Source organism: Numida meleagris, chromosome 2 (assembly GCF_002078875.1).
Source record: "Numida meleagris isolate 19003 breed g44 Domestic line chromosome 2, NumMel1.0, whole genome shotgun sequence".
In the NCBI taxonomy this organism is placed as follows: domain Eukaryota; kingdom Metazoa; phylum Chordata; class Aves; order Galliformes; family Numididae; genus Numida; species Numida meleagris.
In genome coordinates, this window is record NC_034410.1 from 131,992,223 (window position 1) to 132,013,639 (window position 21,417).

Sequence of the window (21,417 nt, forward strand, 5' to 3'; positions counted from 1 at the left end):
TAAAAAAGCAAAAATGAGAGTCAATTACCAATACATGATGGCAGAGGATAGTCCCATGCCCTTCTTTCTCCAGTCATGCATTTTAGAAGGCTACTTCCATGCAATGTGTAACCTGGATTACATCCATAAATGATAGTGCTTCCAGCAAAGTGACCTTGGTCACTGATTTTGTATCCAAACTGTGGCACGCCAGGGTCTTCACAATGTGAAAGTTCAAAACCTGTGTCAGGAATAGCACACTCTAGTTAGAGAATCAAACAGATAAATACATTGATGAAATTAAGATTTTCTGTTTTACAATGGAAAGAAAATATTTTCAGAATTCATGCAACAATATATTTAAGATTTCTTCTCTGTTTCTAAACAGTCTAAGTAGGCTGTCTATACTCCCTCACTTATATCTCATAGTAGTGTTGTCTATTATCCTCAAGTTGAGCCTGCTAAATTGTCATAACACTTTTTTTCATAGAAGCTTAATTAAGGACTGAGAAGAAAATTTGCAATAATATCAATCAGTTCTAAAACAATATTGTAATTTATAAAATTACAGTTAAAATGAATTTTGATAATAATCTCATCTGTGAATGGACATTTATAGGCTCATAAACAAATCCGCACAGTATATTTGTTTGTTACTTTGCACACTAATGGGAATGGCACAATAGCACCTATGGTAATAGAGAAATACTGTTATATTCATAAGTTACTACCCTAAACCTGCTTTCAATAGTTTGTAAATTTAAACACTATGCTAAGAAAGCAATGATGATGATGACAATATAGCAAATTCAAGCAAAAAAAAAAAAAAAAAAGGAGAATTAAAAGATGTGGAGCAAGAAGGAAAGAGAATGACCTAAACATTACAGAGAAAATAATGTTATAGGGAAATATTTGGGAAAACAAACTATAATTCAGGCAGAAGATCCTATTAATAAGGTTTCCCATTATTATTAACTGAGAAGCAGTTCAATTCCCCACTTTGTTCAAAAATAAACAATTTTTATAATTATATCATACAGTTCAAACTTGTGTAGCTAAACAAACAAACAATCAAAGAGTTTGTGTCAATTTGATATTCCTAAATGTAGCTAGCACAGAAGCAAATGATTTTTCATATTTGCATTGTTCAGTGAAGCTGGCTATATTTGTTCAGCTGGCCAACAGTTGGTAGCCTTTCATATTCTCTCCTCAAGTACTGAGTAATTACTACTCATTGATTGAAAAAATGTTCAATGTTTTATTTTGCAGACAAAAAGTATCAGGTTGGGTAGGGCTTTTTGCTCACATGAGTGAAAAAGAAAGTCAAATGATATATTATCTCATCTCTTCCTTCAGTTCATTTAATGTCTCACTGAAAATGGCTCACCCCCTGAACAGCTTCCGCAACTTCTGAGCAGAACTCTTCTAATTTCTAACTAAGCTATTGTTTCCTTCTGCAGATCACACTACAGAAGTTCTAACAAGGCTAATGAGAGGTTCATGAGAAAAAGTTATTTTCATATTGTCAGTTTGGATATTTATTGACCAGTTAGAATTTCCCATTTTTAATAAGAAAAAATGGTGATTGTGTTGTGTGAAAAAAAGTTAAAATGTCTAGAACTCTGAAAAGTCCTCATCTCTGCCTACTTAAAGGCAGAGCAACAAGTAGTATTTTTAATTGATAACTTTCCTCTTGAGAATGAGAATAAACATGCAATTCCATTGCCTAAGCATACATACTAACAGTTTTTCAGCTGCCAAGTTTATTTGAGCTACTCACATAATGCAGGCAGTTCTGATAACGAGACCTAAAATGAGAAGAGCTATATTCTTCGGGAAGAACACCATGCAGGTAGGGATACAATCTAAGTGATCTAAAATGGCAATAGTTGGCTATTTCATGAATGCTCACAGTGAATCATTGAAAAATACACAATGATTCTGTAGACCTTGTGGGGACTTCTGTAAGGCCTTTGACATTTTCTCCTATAAAATCTCCATTGAGAATCTGCTGAAGTATGGGCTGGATGGACAATAAGGTGGACTGGAAACTGATTGAATAGCTTGGCCAAGAGTGTAGTGATCAGTAGCATGATGTCTACTTGAAGGGCCAGTAACTAGCGGTACCCTCCAGGGACTAATACTGGATCTAATCTTGTTTTACATCTTCATTAATAACCTGAATGATGAGGCAGAGTCTACTCTCAGTGTGTTTGCAGATGACACAAAACTGGGAGGAGTGGCTGACAGACCAGAGGGTAGTGCAGCGTTCCAGAGGAACCTAAATAGTCTGGAAAATTGGGCTGACAGTAACCTCATGAAGTTTATAAAGGAGAAGCGCCAAGTCCTGCACACAAGGAGGAACAAGATTAGGCAACAGTATACACTGGGAGCCACCCAGCTGCAAAGCTGTTTGGCAGAAAAGTTGAAATGAGCCTGGGATGCTCCACTGCCAGTAAGAAGGTTCATGGTTTCCTGACCTGTGTTAGGCAAAGTATTGCCAGCAGGTTGAGGAAGGTGATCCTTCTCCATCACTCTGAGCACTGATGAGACAACACCTGGAGTATCTTGTCCAGTTCTGTACTCACCAGTCCAAGAGACATATAGAAATATCGGAGGGAGTCCACTGAAGGGCCACTGAGGTGATTAATGGACTAGAACATAACTCATTTGAGTAAAGGCTGAGAGAGCTGTGAGTATTCATCCTGGAAGAGAGAAGGTTCAGAGGGGACCTTACTCATGTTCAAATCTGAAGGGAAGGTGTAAAGGAGATGGACTATACTTTGTATCATCGGTGTTGATAATTAACTCTTTGGACTTAATTTTCATCATTGCAGCCTATACGGTGCTGTGGTTTATATTGACTAAAACAGTGTTTATAGCATCCAGATGTTCTGCAATTAGTTAAACATCAAGGACTTATCTGTTTCTCACTCTGTCCCACCAGAGAGGAGATTGGAAGTGGGCAAGAAGTTGGGAAGGGTACAGACAGGACAGCTGGACCCAAACGATCTAAGGGATATTTTATATCATATAGTGTCATGCTTAAAATAAAACTGTATATATATGTATATACAGTTATATATAAAATCATCTTTCCAAATGGTACAATATTGTACCAATATTAGGTGGTCAATATTAAGATTAAGGGACTGCCACTGTGATAATTACAATCAATTTCATGCTATTTAATATAATCATAGAATCATAAAGGTTGGAAAAGACCTCTAAGATCATCTAATCTAACCGTCAAAGCATCATCACCACACCCACTAAACCATGTCCCTCAGTGCCACATCTACACTTTTCTTAACACTTTCAGGGATGGCAACCCTATCACCTCCCTGGGCAGCCTGATCCAATGAATTACCAAGCTTTCTGAGAAAAATTTTTTTCTAATATCTAACCTGAACCTCCCCTGGTGCAACTTGATGCCATTACCTCTTATCCTATGACTAATTACCTGGGAGAAGAAGCCAACCTTTATCTTGCTACAAGCTCCTGTAGAGAGCAATAAGGTCATCCCTGAGCGTCCTCTTCTACAGACTGAACAATCCCAGTTCCCTCTGTTACATAAGCCTTGTGCTCCAGACTCTTCACCAGCTTCCTTGCCTTTCTTTGGATATGTTTCAGGGATTCATTGCCTTTCTCATAGTGAATGAGAGGCACAAAACCAATCACAGCAGTTGAGGTGCAGCCTTACCAGTGCAGAGCACAGAGGGATGATCACCTCACTGCTCCTGCTGACTGCGCCATTTCTGATATAAGCCATTATGCCAATAGCATTCCTGGCCACCTGGTCACACTGCTGGTTCATGTTCAGCCAGTTGTCAACTAATGCTCCCATATCTTTTTCTCCACACAGCTTTCCAGCCGGCCCCAGCCTGTAGCATTGCATGATTGTTGTGACTGAAACGCAGGACTCGGCATTTAGTCTTGTTAAAGACCATACTATTCATCTCAGTCCAGCAATCCAGCTTGGTCAGATCCCTCTGTAGGCCCTTCCTACCCTAACGCAGACCGATACTTCCTCCCAGCTTGGTGTCATCTGCAAGCTTACTGAGAATAAACTCAGTCCCTTTATTCAGATCATTAATAAAATATTGAAAAGGACAGGACCCAACACTGACCCCTAGGGAACACCACTTGTGATTGGTCGCCAGCTGGATTTCACTCCATTCATCACCACTATCTGGGCAAGGCCCTTCAGCCAGTTTTTCACCCAGCAAAGAGTACACCTGCCTGAACCATGGGCTGCCATCTTCTCCAGGAGAATACTGTGAGAGACAGAGTCAAAGGCTTTACTAAAGCCTAGGCAGACTACATCCACAGCCTTTCCCTCATCCTCTAGGCAGGTCACCTGGTCATAGAAGGGGATCAGACTGGTCAAGCGGGACCTGCCTTTCCTAAGTCCATGCTGGCTAGGTCTGATCCCCTGGTTGTCCTGTACATGTTGGATGATCGCACTCAAGACAACCTGCTCCATGACCTTCCCTGATACCAAAGTCTGGGTGAAATTGTGCTGTTCCTCAGAGTGAGTGTCACATTGGCAAGTCTCCATTTATCTGGGACCTCCCCAGTTGATGAAGACTGCTGGTAAATGATGGGTGGATCCCATCTGGCTCCAAGGACTTGCAATAGTCTAGGTGGAGTAGCAGGTCATTAACTGTTTCCTCCTGAACTGTAGGTGTTTATTCTTCTCCACATCCTCACCTTCCATCTCAGGGGGCTGAGTACCTTGAGGATAACTGGTCTGACTATTAAAGACAGAAGTAAAGAATACATTGAGACTCAGCCTTTTCCTCATCCTCTGTGGTAATGTTCTCTGCCACACCCAGCAAAGGATGGAGATTCTCCTGGACCCTCCTTTTGCTGTTAATAAATTTCTGAAAACTTTTTTATTGTCCTTAACAGTGGTGGTCAGATTAAGTTCTTGCTGGGCTTTTGACTTCCTAATTTTCCCTCTGCATATCCTAGCAACAACTGTGTACTCTTCCCAAGTTGCCTGTCCCTTCTTCCAAAGACAGTAAGTTCTTTTTTTTCCTGAAGTAACAACTATGTATATTTTCATAATTCATCATCTGATAAACAAGATGTATATATGTTTCCTGTATAAATCAAAGATCTGAAGAGATTTCACTTCTTCTAATCTTTACAGTTTAATTTTGTCAGTCTGCATAGAGTTAAGACATTTTTGTCTGGAATCTCTTCTCCTTTTGCTTCCACACTGGATTTTTTTAAACAATAATCCAAATTCAGTAACTGTTAATGTAATGCAATGTTTGTATTGAACGTGAGTCTAAAGATGGAGAATTTATTTTACTAATAAACAAATCTTTATGAAACAATGATATTAGGTTTTACATTTAAAATTACCCACGTATAAATATTTTATGTGCTAGTACTCCTTCCTGAAATTCTATTTTTTATCCTCTCCAATACAGAAAATACATTAAAAAAAACCCTCCAGAAAAAGAAACAAAAAACAGAATTTTAATTATCAAATTAGAGAAAGTACTCTCAAAGCGAGGTGTTAGTATGCTGTTTAGTGTAGGATTTTTCAAGAAAAAAATAATGAAATTAGATTATTTTAATGAGTGATTTTCTTTTGATTTTATAATCATCCATCATTGGATTGTATTTTTATCTTACAAGAAATTATTTTTTTCATTCCTTTACAATCATAAATCTATTACTACTGTTTTCACAAATACTTACTGGTATACACAAGCTGAAAGCCTTCATCAGTGCCCTCCATGTCTGAGTTGAATTCCAGCCATAAATGATTTGAAGTACTACTTAAAGTCAGTCCTCTTAATGATGCACCAGTGTATGCACCCAGCAGGTGAGCAGTATTGTCTTTGCCGTCATAGATCTGTAAAAAAAAATGCAGTTACTAAAAAAAATAAATGCATATATTTGATTTTGAAAATAATTCTGTACATTTCAATTAAGAGGGAGGATATCTCTGCCAAGGGAGATCATTTTCCAGTCAACCCTGAATACTCTTTGGATATGCTGTTTGTCTCTGTTCAATTATGTTGATTTAATTGTGGTTATTTTTCATATGCACAGTTTAAAATATGTCAGTTTCTTTTTTTGCTAACAAAAGAAGTGGGCAGAGTTGCCATATCAGCTCAATGCTTGTGAACATCTGTGTTTTCTCTTCCACTGCCAATACTGCAGTGCTCATCACAGACCAACAGCAAACACTTATTTTGCGTAGATGTGTCTGCCACAAGTCACTGAGATGGCATAACAGAAAAGCTAATACCTACCCAACTTTGACTTGTTAAATAAAATTATTTTTTTTTTTTATGTACAGGGAGGTTTAAATATAACTACACAGTAAAAGGAGTCAAGGAAATCAGAATAAAATAAAAAGAAAAACTTCTGTAATTAAAAACAGTAAGGAAGCCTATATGTAAATGAGAAGACAGTTTTTATAACATATCTTTTCTTCAAGAGTTGAAACTGAAAGTTCAGGTAGACTACTAAATATATAAAACAATCTTTTAAGAATACTTAGCAAATTTCTTTCAAGCTTTGTTGCTTTAATACATCACTGGTTGATGCACATTTATATGTCTTTAGAACAGTTAAGCATTATTTAACAGTAATTGTTAATCCAAATAATATCCTATAGAATTTGTTTATTGCCTTCCATAATGTAAACATGAGTTTTAAGAAAAAAAATCCCTTGCAAATCTGAAAACTGACCTCAAAATAGTTTTCAATTTGCAAAAGAGTGGAATTTTAACACTTTGCTAAATGAATAGGGTTCTAAATATTTTCTAATTGTAATTAATCATAGAATCATAGAATGGCCTGGGTTGAAAAGGACCTCAAAGATCATCGAGTTTCAATCCCCTGCCAAGTGCAGGGTTGCCAACCACTAGACCAGGCTGCCCAGAGCCACATCCAGCCTTGCCTTGAATGCCTCCAGGGACGGGGCATGCACAACCTCCTTGGGCAACCTGTTCCAGTGTATCACCACCTTCTGAGTGAAAAACTTCCTCCTAATATCTAACCTAAATCTCCCCTGTCTCAGTTTAAAACCATTCCGCCTTGTCCTATCACTATCCACCCCCGTAAACAATTGTTCCCCCTTCTGTTTATACACTCCCTCTAAATATTGGAAGGCAACAATGAGGTATCCCCGGAGCCTTCTCTTCTCCAAGCTAAACAAGCTCAGTTCCCTCAGCCTTTCTTCATAGGAGAGGTGCTCCAGCCCTCTGATCATCTTGGTGGCCCTCCTCTGGACCGGTTCCAAGAGTTCCACACGTTTCTTGTGCTGTGTTCCCCAGGCCTGGACACAGTACTCCAGATGGGGCCTCACAAGAGCGGAAAAGGGGGGGACCACCACCTCCCTCTCCCTGCTGGCCACTCCTCTTTTAACGCAGCCCAGAACACAGTTGGCCTTCTGGGCTGCCAGCACACTCTGCTGGCTCATGTCCAGCTTCTCATCCACCAGGACTCCCAAGTCCTTCTCTGCAGGGCTACTTTCAAGGAGATCTTCCTCCAGTCTGTACAAATACCTGGCATTGCCCCAGCCCAAGTGCAGCACCTTGCATTTGGCCTTGTTGAACCTCATTAGGTTCTTATGGGCCCACTTCTCCAGCCTGTCCAGGTCCCTCTGGATGGCTTCCCTTCCCCTACTGTATCAACTGCACCACTCAGCTTGGTGTCATCTGCAAACTTGCTGAAGGTGCACTCAGTTCCATTGCCTGTGTCACCGGTGAAGATGTTGAAGAGCATTGGTCCCAAGACTGAGACTTGGGGGACACCACTTATGACTGGCCTCCACCCTGACATAGAACCATTGATCACAACCCTTTGGCTGCATCCAGCCAACCAACTCTTAATCCACTGAACATTCTATCCTTCCAATCCATACCTCTCCAGTTTAGAGAGAAGGATGTGGTGATGGACCATGTCAAAGGCTTTGCAGAAGTCCAGAAAGATGACATCCGTCACCCTTCCCCATAATATATAATAGTTAATATATATTAATATATAAATTGTAATCAAAGCTTGCATTTGTAAACTGGAATCTATATCAGAATAAAATCAAAACAGATCAACAGTAGTAGTAAGGCAACAAAGTGAATGAGAAATGATTTCTGTTCTCCAGGACTTACGCACTTTAATTCTATTTTGCAGAAATTCTATTCTCTCTATTGAAACAAAATGAGATAAAATAAAACAAATCAATCAATTTCTAACCACCTCTATTTGATAAATAATTATACAACAGTTTAAGAAGTGTTGCCAAATGACTTGGCATAATTTCATGACTTTACTGAAACTTGCAAATAAATTCCAAAGAAATCTCACACTTAAGTGTTAATGTCCTTACGTGGGACAAAAATAAGAAATCGAAGAAAAACAAGGTGCATTCTGGGGTGTATTGAAGAGAGTGTGGCCAGCAGATAGAGGGAGGTGATACTCCTCTACTGCTCTGCTCTCATGAGGCCACAGAATACTGTGTCCAGTTCGATGCTCCCAAGTTCAAAAAATACAGGAATCTCCTAGAACGAGTCCAAAGAAAGGCCTCAAAGATTATTAAGGGATATATGGAGGGATGCCTGGAGCATCTCCCATATGAGGAAAGGCTGAGTAACCTGAGAGAGAATCTGATAAATGTTTATCTAAAGGGAGGTGGGAGGCAAATGGATGAGGCCAGGCTGTTCTCAGTGGTGTGTACCGATAGGGCAAGGAGGAATGGCCTAAAACTTGGACATAGGAAGTTCCTTACTAACATGTGGAAGAACTTCTTTATGGTAAGAGTGATAGAGTACTGGAAGAGGTTGTCCAGAGAGTTGTGGAGTTGCCTTCTATGGAGATATTAAAGACCCATCTGGATGCCTATTTGTGCGACCTACTATAGGATACCTGTTTTAGCAGAGATGTTGGACTCAATGAACTCTTGAGGTCCCTTTCAACCCCTGCAATTCTGTGATTCTGTGAAGGTGCAATTAATGCTTCTCAAGTAAAAGGTTTTAAAATACATATAATATATAATCTTGCTTAATCTTATTGAAAGATCTTTAAAACTAAAGTGAGATAAGTAATCAAATAGGGCGAGAATAAAAATAACAGAATATTACTTCTGAAGTTGACTTAGTTCTGCTTCAGTAACTGAAAGAAAAAGGTCAACACCAGGAGAATTACTGCTATCCTACAGAGATATTTACATTATGACAGACTTAAAGAAAACCCAGCTTGTGTTTGATGCTCTTTCTCCTAATCTCTCCAAGCTACTTATTAGCTAATAGCACCAAAGGATTCAGGATTTATTTTAAACACTTCATAAGAGTATTCCATTTTTCTGCTGTATATGAATCACTAATTTAACTCAAAGAAGCTATTAATAAGTTCAAAGAATTATAGAATCATAAGAAATCCCGAGTTGAAAGGGATCCAGAAGTATCATAGAGTTCAATTCCTGGCTCCACACAGGGCTATCTAAAAATTAAACCATGTCTAAGAGTATTGTCCAAATGTTTACTGAACTCTGGAAGGCTTGATGTGGCCACTTCCTTGGGAAACATTGCAATTTCCAACTACCCTCTTGGGGAAGAACCTTTTCCTAATACCAAACCTGACTCTCCCCTGATGCAGCTCCATGCTGTTCCCAGAAAGAAGAGATCAGTGTCCGTTCTTTGTGAGGAAGATGTAGGCTGCCATAAGGCCTTCCCTCAGTCCCCTTTTCTCTAGGCTGGACAAACCAAGTGACTTGAGCTGCTCCTCATGTATCACCCTCCAGAGTTTTCATTATCACTATACAAATTCTGATAGTTTTATATCACTTTTATATTCTAGTGTCCAAAACTGAAAATAGTACTTGAATCAAGGCCATACCAGTGCAGTTATACCAATCATTTTCAATGCCTTGCCAGAACTTTACAGAGGTCAATTTACGATACAAATTTTCTTCACATTATTTTCCCCATACATTGCCAGTTTGGTTAACTGTCCTACGTTATTAGACTTTTCCTACTGACATCACTTATTGTGACCACTGAAATCTCTTAAATGTGGCCACTAACCCTACTTTATGGACTAACTAGCTGCCTCACTGTTAAATGTCTCTAGGACTATGAAGGAGCAAAATTCATAGTACTCTAACACTTTTGAAACTCTCTGATTCTTTGTATGGGTGAACTTCATTTGGTTGAGGGAGGGATGTGATTCATTTCAACATTAAACTGATTTTTCCTTTTTCTTGCTTGCTGACTTAAATATTAAAAGTGACATATATATATTATTCTTCTTGAGATAGCAGAGGTTCCCTTAGGAGCATAAATGGATGCACATCTTGTAGTATAGTTCCTAATTTAAGATATATTGTCTTTCTTATACTTAATTCAATTACTGAACTAAATTCAAGGTTCTAGATGGCACTTATGTATTCCAAATCCCTTTCTTAGTAATGTATTTAAGTGGCAAAGAAACTCATTACAACCAACATTGTCTTCTGAGATTTGCAGAACTAGCACTTTCCAATTTTTTTAAAGAAGCTGGGAGTTTTGCTTAAAATTTTGAATGAGTTAGCAATTAATTCACCACTAGAATTTGATCCATAGGACAATAATATTATTTGTGTTTGATTATTATCTTCTCTTTAAAATAGGAATATTTGTTCTCATTTAGTATGTCAGTACTTTTGGATTTATGTTACTAGGGTACTGTATTATTGCTCAGAATAATTATTACACAAAAAATAACAAAAGGTGGCTGGTTTTATTTTCCTTAATATCGTCCCACAGCACTAATGCAAAGATAATTGATTCATGACCGTATAATGCCTGAATATTGTAGTAACAAGCCTTTCAGAAAATGGAGATCCAATTTTATCCGTTATTTAAAGGCCTGATTTGTTAAATGATTAATTCATACAGACAAGTAAAGGCACAAAAATTGAATTAACGTTACTAATATCACAATGATACTTTGAAATGTCTCAGAGGAGGATGATAGTAGTTAACACTGTTTAGAAAAATATGATTTGAACCTAGAGATGTACTGTTTACTGAGAGCTGGGGAGATTATTTTCCATTTAAAGTTAGAGAATAATTAAAACCTCCCAAGCTTTCCAGAGGCTCCATTATTAACAAATTATAAATGAAAATTAACAGTCTTTTTTCTGCTACCTTATTTGACCCTACTCCATAAAATTTTACCAAGGGGACATTATGGAGTGATTTAAAAAAAAAAAATTGTGAATTTTAATCAACTATTTTTGAGACTTGCCATTGAAACATAAAAGACATACGGATATGAAGATTTATGCCTTTATAAAGAGAAGAAATAAAAAAATCAGCAGCTCAGAGCTAACGCTGTCAACACCCTGTCAAATATATCATTTATATCACGTGCAAAGAGAAGCACTAATATATAGACAGAAAAGGGCCCATATGTTTGGGATTTTTTTCCTTCCCTATGTTTATTACCTATTTCAAAATCATGTTTTCCTATGATATTGCTAAAAGGATAGTGAGTGTAGAAATTCTTAAGAATTTGTTAAGAAACAAATCAGCAAAAAAAGCCACAAACATAACCTCCCTTTAGACAAAAACTTTCAAAACCTTGACCAAGCTCATTTTTCCAAGTTGGTCTGCAGGTTAGAAAGCAAACAAATGCAGTGAAACTAAATTATACAAATTGTGGAGGCTCACAATGTAAGAGTACTAAGCCAGACACTGGGGAAAGAGACCCTTGATGCCAGTTCTATCTGGTCTTCCGACACACTCCGCCCCCTGCAGTGTGTCGGAAGACCCCCTTGCTGCACATCTTTTAGAAGAAGTTAAAAGATAGACTGATTCATTGCAATATCAAAAATAATTATTAAAGTTATTTTTTTCCACATACATGCAATCTCACCTGGCACATTAGTTCTCACTCTACATACTAGAAAGGAAGATCACATGACCAATAATAGTGAAAGTGGTCATTTCACTGCAGAGTCACTGCCTGTCAAGTGCAATCAATTAAATGTAATGACAAGTACTACAGAAATTTTCAGAAGAAGAATATTATATTTAAAAACAGGGCATTGTAGCATTATTAATGTAATGTTTTCATTATTAGTTTTCATTATTATTTTTAAACAGTGGCCTTCACTTTTAAATGTGGTCTGCTTCTTTTTCTCCAATAGATATAATACCTGATTAGACAAAACTTCTGGATACACCATGAAACATTTTTATCTAAACTGTTGATTTTGATGGACTTTTTTTTTTTTTTGCCTTACTCCTAAAACTCTTTTTCTTAGAGTCACTGCACACTTATCTTGCAGTAAAAAACATGCAGAATCTCGTTTTTAAGTATGATTTTCCATTTCTGTCAGAAACCCCTGGAAGTGTGCACTGATTTTATATCAAAAAGGGAATTAATGGAATCATACAAATTTTAAATAGTCTTCTGAAACTTTGAAAGAAATGCATGCTATTTATCTTCAAAATGGACAAGTGTTTTCTTTCTTCCTCAATATTATGCTTAGCTATGGTTTTAAAGGTGAGAGCAAAAGAACTCTGTGAATTTCTCAAACCTAGCATTTTGATCTATTTACAATTCCTGAAAAACAAAATAAAAGAAACAATAACAAAAAAAGAAAATCCTCAGTCATAGCTGTTCCTTTCTCTGGGTTTGCTTACAGAACATGCCGACAGTTCTGTGGTTTTTTTTCCCCTTAGGTATTAACATAAAACTATTCTCCTTATTAATCCGTACCATGCATTGGCATTTTTTTTTTAATTTTAATGAAATCTACTGAAAAAAAAATATATTAAGACTATGTTAATAGTAATAAGAGTTATCTCTCTCCTCGTAAAATAGAAAATCGTATTAGAAGAACCTTAACATAAAATAATACTTTCAACTTGTTTCAACATAAAAAAGTGTTCACCACTTACAATTAAGTCTTCAGGCAAGTAGCCAATTCTGCTATTGACAAGGAGTCAATAGAGCTAACAAAGACTAGAGATCTTAAAAGCAAGACTGGTAAAAAGAGGTAAATTTAGGAAGAAAAACAGGTTCAGACCTCGTACTTTTACATTCCCTCCCCCCCCGCCACTGGCAGAAAATTCAGGAAACATTGTAGTGCACACTCAGTTAAAGTATCAATTACAAAGAAGGAAACAATTGATTTACAGTTTCTGAGATTAACATTAAATGGATTGTCTGATAGTGACTATACACATATTAAATTCTTTATATGCCTTCATTAAACTGTCACTTATCAGTAACAAGATTCAGTATCAAGAGCAGGCCCTACAAACACAAATACAAAAACTTAACTTATGTCTTAGAGTTTCCAACAAAACAAAACAAAACAAAAAGTAGGAAGAGCAGTGACACTGACAAGAGAACTGCAGACTAAATGAAGCAAAGAAAAAACAAATGATATCTTCTGAATCCTTTGTTCAGTACGAGTTCAGAATTGATAAACAGTAGCTCCTCCTTTTCATCTGGTGAATAGTATTAGGGGTGATCATTTATGTCAAATATACTATTTCCTTCTAATGTCCATTCCCAGTTCAAATGTTTCATTATTTCACTCATAGTGTTTGTCAGGTATACATTTGATCCATGATCATTTAATTCACATGGTCACCAGCAGACTCCATGACTTGAATAATGGCGTATCAAAAGCTTAGAATATTAAGTTGATTTAGACTTTAAATGCAAATTTATCTGTGTAGCTCTAGTAATCTAAAATATTAGCTCATACAAAAAGTATAATGAGGACCTGACCAACTTCTTTACCATCTTTTTCATGCATCAAGTCTGAAGAACAGAGATCATTATCCATTTTTTAACTGAAGTTTTTAGCTAAAAGTCTAAACAGAAATTGGGAAATATTTGGGGATTGCTTCAGTTATGTACATGGGGAAAGGTAACTCTATATCAATGTTAAATATCTGTTAAATATCTTGGATTCCAAATGGCAAATTCCTTACCTCACGTAGGTTATTGTTAGAAGGGAACTGCATATGCACTGCATGTCACTCAGCTTTTTGTCATAAAACTGGCAGATTTCAACATTTATTTTTTAAATTCCTTCTATTGCCATTTTTCATTCCCAAGAATTTGTTATTCTTGACTTGCTTCAGAGATTTATCAGTGTTTGGCCAAGGTGTTAATACATTTATAAAGTAGTGATATATATATTAGTTAAGTTTATAGTATTTGTTGACCTCATTTACTTAAAATTACATTGTAACCCTAATATTTAAGTCCTGTAGTCAATAACAAAAGGCAGCAAAATAGGCAAATTGGGAAGTATTTTCCCTTTTCACATTTTAGTTAACAGTTTCATAATAATAAAAGGAAGTTGTTGCAACTAAATGTCTTTAAAAATGTTTTACTGGGATTGACTGAGAATCAGTCTAACTAATAAGTCTAAGAGAACAAGCAAATATGTGGATAATCAAGCCTACTTTCCTGATCTTGAAAATATTAACAGTAAATACTTCCATGTTCCCAAGTCAGATATATATTAAATCTTTCACTGCTTCTTTTTCATCTCCTGGAGACGAGCAGTAATCTATTATAAGATAATAAAGATCAATAGATTAAAGATTAACATATGCAATGTCAGAACCAGCTCCATGAAAAAAGTTCTAGAATGCGTGACTGCTGCCTTGTGTTTCCTGAAACAGGATTCCTTTATCAAATGAGCATCTGGAAAAAGTCTGATTGGATTAAGACAATTTGTATGAGCTTCATTTTAGAGATGAGGCAGGAAAGAGTTTCACTGATTTCATTCTTTCCCAAAGATCAAGTGCCTCTGTCTTGGTACAATATCACATAGGCTGAAAGAAAGCAATAATTATAATAAAGAATATTTATTGTAGAATTTAAAAATACATGAGGAGGAACTTTAGCTCATTATTATTCAAAACAACTGATCTGAAATACAAACAGTCTTAATTACTTGATACTATTTTCATCTAATAGACACAACTGCAAAACACAGCAAATATTTCTGCCACTGACATTTACAGCAGAGTGGTGGCCTTCCTCCTTTATAATTAATTTGGTATTTCACTGAAATTCACATTGAGGAGCGGTATGAAAATATAATTCATTTTAAATACCTATGAGTTAATGTTTTCTAGTAAAAAATCTGTAGTGCATATGGTTGGAATGGCACTTGAGAAAACTTTAAGTGCATAAATATTTTAAAGACTGACGGCACGTTAAATGATAAAGGAAGAAAAAAAACTAATAGAAGAAAAAAAAGTTTAAGCTGTTGGAATTTTTTTTTATTTTTTATTTTTAATGTTGAAGCTCCTGCCCTAAAAAGTCTTCAGGAAAGTGTATCCATGTAGTTTTAATGGATGGGCGTGAAAATGTGAACGGGGATTCAAAGACTTCAATTATTTTTGCTAATGTTGGTTAGCATGGATATCTTTTCATAACTTCACTTAATTTTTCTGCTTCACTGAGAAATTCCAGAACTGGAAAAATGACATAGCTGCATATATCATTTGGATGCTTTAATGGTAACTTAAAAACTCATGTTTTATTTTTCTTTAAAACCATATGTAATTTTGTATATACATTTTTTCTTGCTCCTTGATTTCATTTTGCATAGGTTGGTTAGGTTTATTTATGCTTTAGCCATAATGAACTCCTTCGTGAAGTGCTTATGTTTGACAACTTAGGACAGAAATCCTAACCTAATGCTCAGATGGCTAAAGTTAATAAATCCCAGCATTACTTCTTAGAGATAAATTGTACCATAATCCCTCCCATTTTGGTAGCTACAGAGCATAATCTGGCATTAAAAAAAAAAAAAGTTTTTATTAATAAAACATGATTAGCATGGTACTCTTATTCCTTTGATTTCTAGGAGACATGTAATTGAGTATTATGAAAAACCAGACAATTAGTACATCCATTTAGATGGTGTGTGCTAAAAGTAACCTAAAACTTTCTGTGTGTAAGAAGTTTACTTGTGTAAGACCTCGTGAAAAATATTATTATTAGATCACAGCATAATTAATAAAGTTACTGAGAAGAAAAATAGAATTTGCAAAAGATGTAATTCTGTTCAAAGTTTAATGTTTAATACTAAGAGCAGAATACACATACACATTAATCCAATATTTGGTTTATAGCTTCAATTTATTATTTTTAAAAATATCTGTGGTCTGATAACATGTTTTAGGGACCAGATTCTGGAAAAACTTGAGATTGCCTCATTTTTAGATTTTTAGAGTTGGAACTTGTTTATAGCCATAGAATATCCTGAGTTGGAAGAGATCCACATGGATCATTGAGTCCAGCTCCTGTCTGCACAAAGAACTACCCAAATTCAAACCATGTTTCAGAGACCATTTTCCAAATGCTTCTTGTTCTTCATCAGGCTTGGTGCCATAATCACAGGGAGCCTGTTCCAGTGCCCAAACATCCTCTCAGCAAAGAACTTTTTTTTTCCTAAGATGCAACCTGAATCTCCTCAACTCCGTGCCATTGCCTCAGGTTGTATCGCTGATCAGAGAGAGAAGAGATTAGCGCCTAGTCATGCTCTCCCCTCATGAGGAGCTGTAATCTGCCATGAGGCCTCCGCTCAGTCTCCTCTTCTCTGGGCTGAACAAACTAAGTGACTTCAGCTGCTCCTCATACATCTTGCCCTCTGGACCCTTCATAATATTTGCAGCCTTCTTTGAACACTAGTAGTTTTATGTTTTTCTTACACTGTGGTGCCCAAAACTACACACAGTACTTTAGGGGAGGCTGTACCACCACAGAACAAAATAGAACCATCTGTTCCCTTTACAAGCTAGCAACATTCTGTGTGATATACCCTAGAGTATCCTAGCTCTTCTGGCTGTCAGGGCAGACTGCTGATTCATGTTCAACTTGTTGTCAACTAGAAGCCCCAGAACCCTTTCCATGGGTCTGCTCTCTAGCTTGTCATCATCCAGCCTGTACATGTATCAAGGGCTACCTCATTCCAAGTGCAGAATCACCTGATTGTTGGGTAATCACCAACTGCATGATTCAAGATTCCCAATACCACTGAAAAATAATTGAGAGGTCTCATGATGGCATCAGACTACTTTAAGCACCCTGGCACGAATCCCTTCAGGTCTCATAGAGTTATCTGCATCCATCTGGATCAGCAGATCCTGAAAAAGTTCAGAGCTGGCTGGGAGTTCATCATTAACACTGTCATGGTCCTCCAATTCAGGGATCCTTGGGCTCCAGAGCTCATTGTCAGTGTTGAAGAAAGAGGCAAAGAAGGCATTAAACATCTCTGCTTTGTCCACATCCCTACTTGTGAGGTGACAATCCTCATTAACTAGCAGACTAAAGATGGAAGGGACCTCTGGAGATGATCTAATATGAACTCCCTACTAAAGCAGGTTCCCTACTGTAGGTTGTACAAGAAAGCGTCCAGGTGGGTTTTAAATATCTCCGGTGTAGGAGACTCCATGACATATATGGGCAGCTTATTCCAGTGTTCTGTCACTCTAGAAGTTTTTTTCTTACATATATAAGGAACTTTCAGTATTCCAGTTTGTGCCCCTTTCCTCTCATTCTGTCACTAAGCATCACCAAAAGGAGCTAGTCCAATTCAGTTGACACCTGCCTTTTTGATATTTATAAGAATTTTGTTAGATTTCCTCTCAGTCTTCTATTCTCTAGGCTTAAGTTTCAGGTTTCTCGGCCTTTCATAATACGAGATGTTCCAGACCCCCACAGTCATTGTTGTGGCTCTTCACTGGACTCTCTAGAAGTTCCCTGTCTGCACTGAACTGTAGAGTCTCGTGTCAGCCACTCTCTCGAAAGCAGCAGGCTACTGGCTCCTGGCAGGTCTCTGCACTCCGCTGAGGTTTCCTCAGCTCAGAAAGCCCCGCTGTATCTTGCCATCCCCACTGTTGGAAAAGGAATCTGCACTGGAGTTGATCATCTCAGCAACTGATGTAATTACACACATATTTAGACAATTACTTTCTCAGAAATGATTAATATAACATAGTCTGACACTGTACAGACAGATTAAATTAAATGGCATGAGGTGCTAAAAGCTTAGAAATATCAAAAAAAAAAAGGCTACTTACCTTAAGAACATCTCCTTGAGCTAAATGAAATGTTCTGGCAGAAATGTTTATTCCTTTCCCTGCTTGTACCTGAATGCTATAAATACATTCATGGTTGTTTTCATAGTTAAGAGGATAATTGGGGGACAGTAAAATCCCTTCATTATTTGTTGTGGAGGCTCCACATTCAGCTGCAGATAAAAGAAAATGTTAAGGCACATTTTATTAAAAAGCATAAATATTTTCAATAATGGTGACGATGGGAATGTTAATGCAAATCAATTCAAAATTATTAACATTTATTGATAGTATAGATCTATTTCTCAGCATGTTCATGGTAGTGATTGAAGACTAGCATATTTTTAACTTGCTCCAACATTTTAATAAAAGAATGTTAGATATATGGAGAGTTACAATTATGTTAATGGAACATACCATAATCATAATGTTTTAAAAGATCTTTCTAGAATTTTGTTTTGGTGGAAATGTATTTTGTTTTTATTAAAACTTATTTCTCCAACACACACACACACACACACAAAAACAAAACACATGAAGACTTGCAAAATAAATGAACATGAACATAGTCTAGGAGTTTATATATGTAAATAGATATATTTTTACACACACACAGGCATATACATACATGCGCACATATTCGCACAGATTAATGATAAAGAAAAAATTTTACTACTATCAATTTACTAAAATTTACATCATATTCAGTGGCATAAATTAGAGTAGAAAAATAGTAATACCAAATCTACCAATGAAACAATTGGAAAAAAAAAAATCTCATTAACAGACAAGAAGAAAAAAACAGTAAGAGAAACAAACAAACAAAAATGAAAGTAAATGAATGAAATCATTAATCATAAAATATACAATCATGAAAATTTCTGGGAACTCTTCATTAGACATTAATAACTAATTTCATCTACTATCATAACTTGGAATATTTGCATTAATTTAATTAAAATATTTTGAGCATTGAAGAACCAAGTATGTTCAAACTGACAAAATACTAGAATTCTTTCCTTCCCTTTTTACTTAGTTCTGATAAATGGTCATTATATTGAATGGGCAAAAGCATTTCCTCTCTTTTTAACAGATTTCGATTTATTTTAAATGTAAATGTAGCACCAGATTTATTTTTGGTTTCCAGATCACTTCAATATTCCTGGCATTTATTTTACCCAATAACATAAGAATGCATTCCTACTTGTTTAAACTTGGGGAAATCATTGGTTACTAATTTCTCTGAATAAGAAATGGTATGATGCTGCAACACATCTGATGTCTTGAAAAGTCGTTTAAAAAATCTATGAAATCTATTTGAAGAACTCTTATTTTTTACTAGCACCTCCTTCACCAGAATAAGTCTAATTCAGTATACTGAAATATATATACATTTATACTAAACTTGTATATTAAATGGTTTATTGGTTTATTGTTCTTCTGTATGCAGCTAAAGAAATATTTTGCAGAATACCAAATCAGGAACGGATTAAAACAGTAGAACCCGTTGATGGCTATGTACTTCAACAGCAATATGTAACAATTACCCAAAATATTCAGGTGTCATAACTTTGCCTTAGAAAAGTTGTATTCACATAATCTATGTTGGACTGCAAAACCTTCTAGCCCACATGATCATGTCTTTTATTTTATTCTCAATAAATGGTTATTTGCTACTCTCAGGATGCACAGGTCAGTTTGAATTATAGCACGTAGGAGTAAAATGACTATAATTTCATATGAGGTATACCCTTTCCCATTTCAGACAGGTAAGTCAAAAGGCACAAGATTTATGGTATTAAGTTGATCAAACAATTCTGCTCCTGTCAGAACTGTAATTCAAAACATTTTTTTTTCGTAAATCTGAGTATAGCAGCGAATCAAATGTTCAGTCATTTTTAACTGATACTCAAGAACCATGTTGTTTTCTGTTAAAAATAAGGGAAAGGTTCATACAATTATGTATTAATAATGTATTAATATGATTGTACTTTTCTTAATATCGAGGGAGAACAAATACTTTAAGATGCTTGGAACACATCAGGTATGATCTCAACCATCATGGTACCAGAAAAGAAAAGAAATTTAGGAACAGTCCTCAAGTCATCAAGGATTTCTTCTGCTTTGATCGAAGTAACAATCCCACAGCATTCAGTTAAATCATTACACTTCCTAGGATCCATGAACTGTGTCCTATAAGAGTAGCTTCTTTAGTATGGGGAGAAAATGATTGAAAATGTTAATCTAGTGGAGACTATCTTTCATTTTCAAAGATAAGGAGAAAATACATTAACTGAAAAATAATTCACACCTTGTGTTCCAGCTTTTCTTTCTCTTTGTTTTTCCCCCAGCACATAGACACAAACATTATTTCCATGTCATGAAAACCAAATAGCAATTCTTTTCATTTTTGTTTCTGCACAAATTCTTTCTTCACTGATAATTTACCAATTAATTTTCAATATAGTAACATTTCCAGATGAATATTTAGTAAAAAATACCTGTTTTTACAGATGTGCATGCATTCAGTATTATTCCTCTGTTAAAAATAGCCAGCTACACAAAAGTAACTTTTATTCATGCACTACAGGGACTCAGCTTCTAAACCATCTCTTCGATAGATGCGTACATAAATGCTGTTTATGTGTACATTAAATTGGTTCAGAAGGAGGGGGTTGGGGGGAGCAATGTCTCTTCTGCTCATAAAAATCTGCATGAGCAGAGGTGACTCCTTATTTACGTTGCCTCTTCTGAAATGCATCACCCACAACCTCACTGTGCTCACATCCACTGTCTCCAGAAACACTCAGCAAGTGGGTGCAATTTTTTCTGCATGGCAGAATTCAATGATACACCTTTGCTTCATACCCTCTTACATGTCAGAGGCCATTTTGTCAGACTAATCTGCTGCCTTCTGTTGCACAGCAACAAAATGTAATAGAATATTGGGGGGAAGGTTCAGCCATATCGCCAACATCTGCCTCTGATGTCATAGGCCAACATAATAAATTAGGAGGCATTACTTTTGGAGCAGCCCTCATAGAAAGAAACATTTCAATACATTAAATGTTCTTATATAAGTAAAAAAAATATAGACAAATAACTATCTTAAGTTTTAGAGATATTATGTTTGGAGTTTTTTCTTTGTTTTTAAACATTCTCCATAGAACTGAAATTCAAGACCTTTATAAGAAGAATTCAGCTAAGACAATTCTAGCTGTTAAAATTTAAATTTCCAGTTAAAGCTCTATACATAGATTATCTCTAAAGTGAGAGGAACTATAATAGGGACTATCCCCTCAGTTATCTTTGTTATTGTTTTCAAATCAGAATGACTGTTCTCTTAACATATTTTTCTCTA

At 36.1% G+C, this 21,417-nt stretch overlaps 1 protein-coding gene across 3 annotated transcripts in view; it reads right to left on the minus strand.

The window, feature by feature from the left end:
* The window catches only part of CSMD3 (CUB and Sushi multiple domains 3), a 641,503-nt gene that overhangs the window by 193,255 nt on the left and 426,831 nt on the right, over window positions 1-21,417 (minus strand). For all 3 annotated transcript variants that reach the window (XM_021388208.1, XM_021388207.1, XM_021388206.1), the window contains 3 exons: window positions 18,060-18,229; window positions 5,698-5,854; window positions 29-220 (listed from right to left, as the gene is read on the minus strand). In XM_021388208.1, the coding sequence (XP_021243883.1) occupies window positions 29-220; window positions 5,698-5,854; window positions 18,060-18,229 (519 nt within the window). The remainder of the gene's footprint in view (window positions 1-28; window positions 221-5,697; window positions 5,855-18,059; window positions 18,230-21,417) is intronic.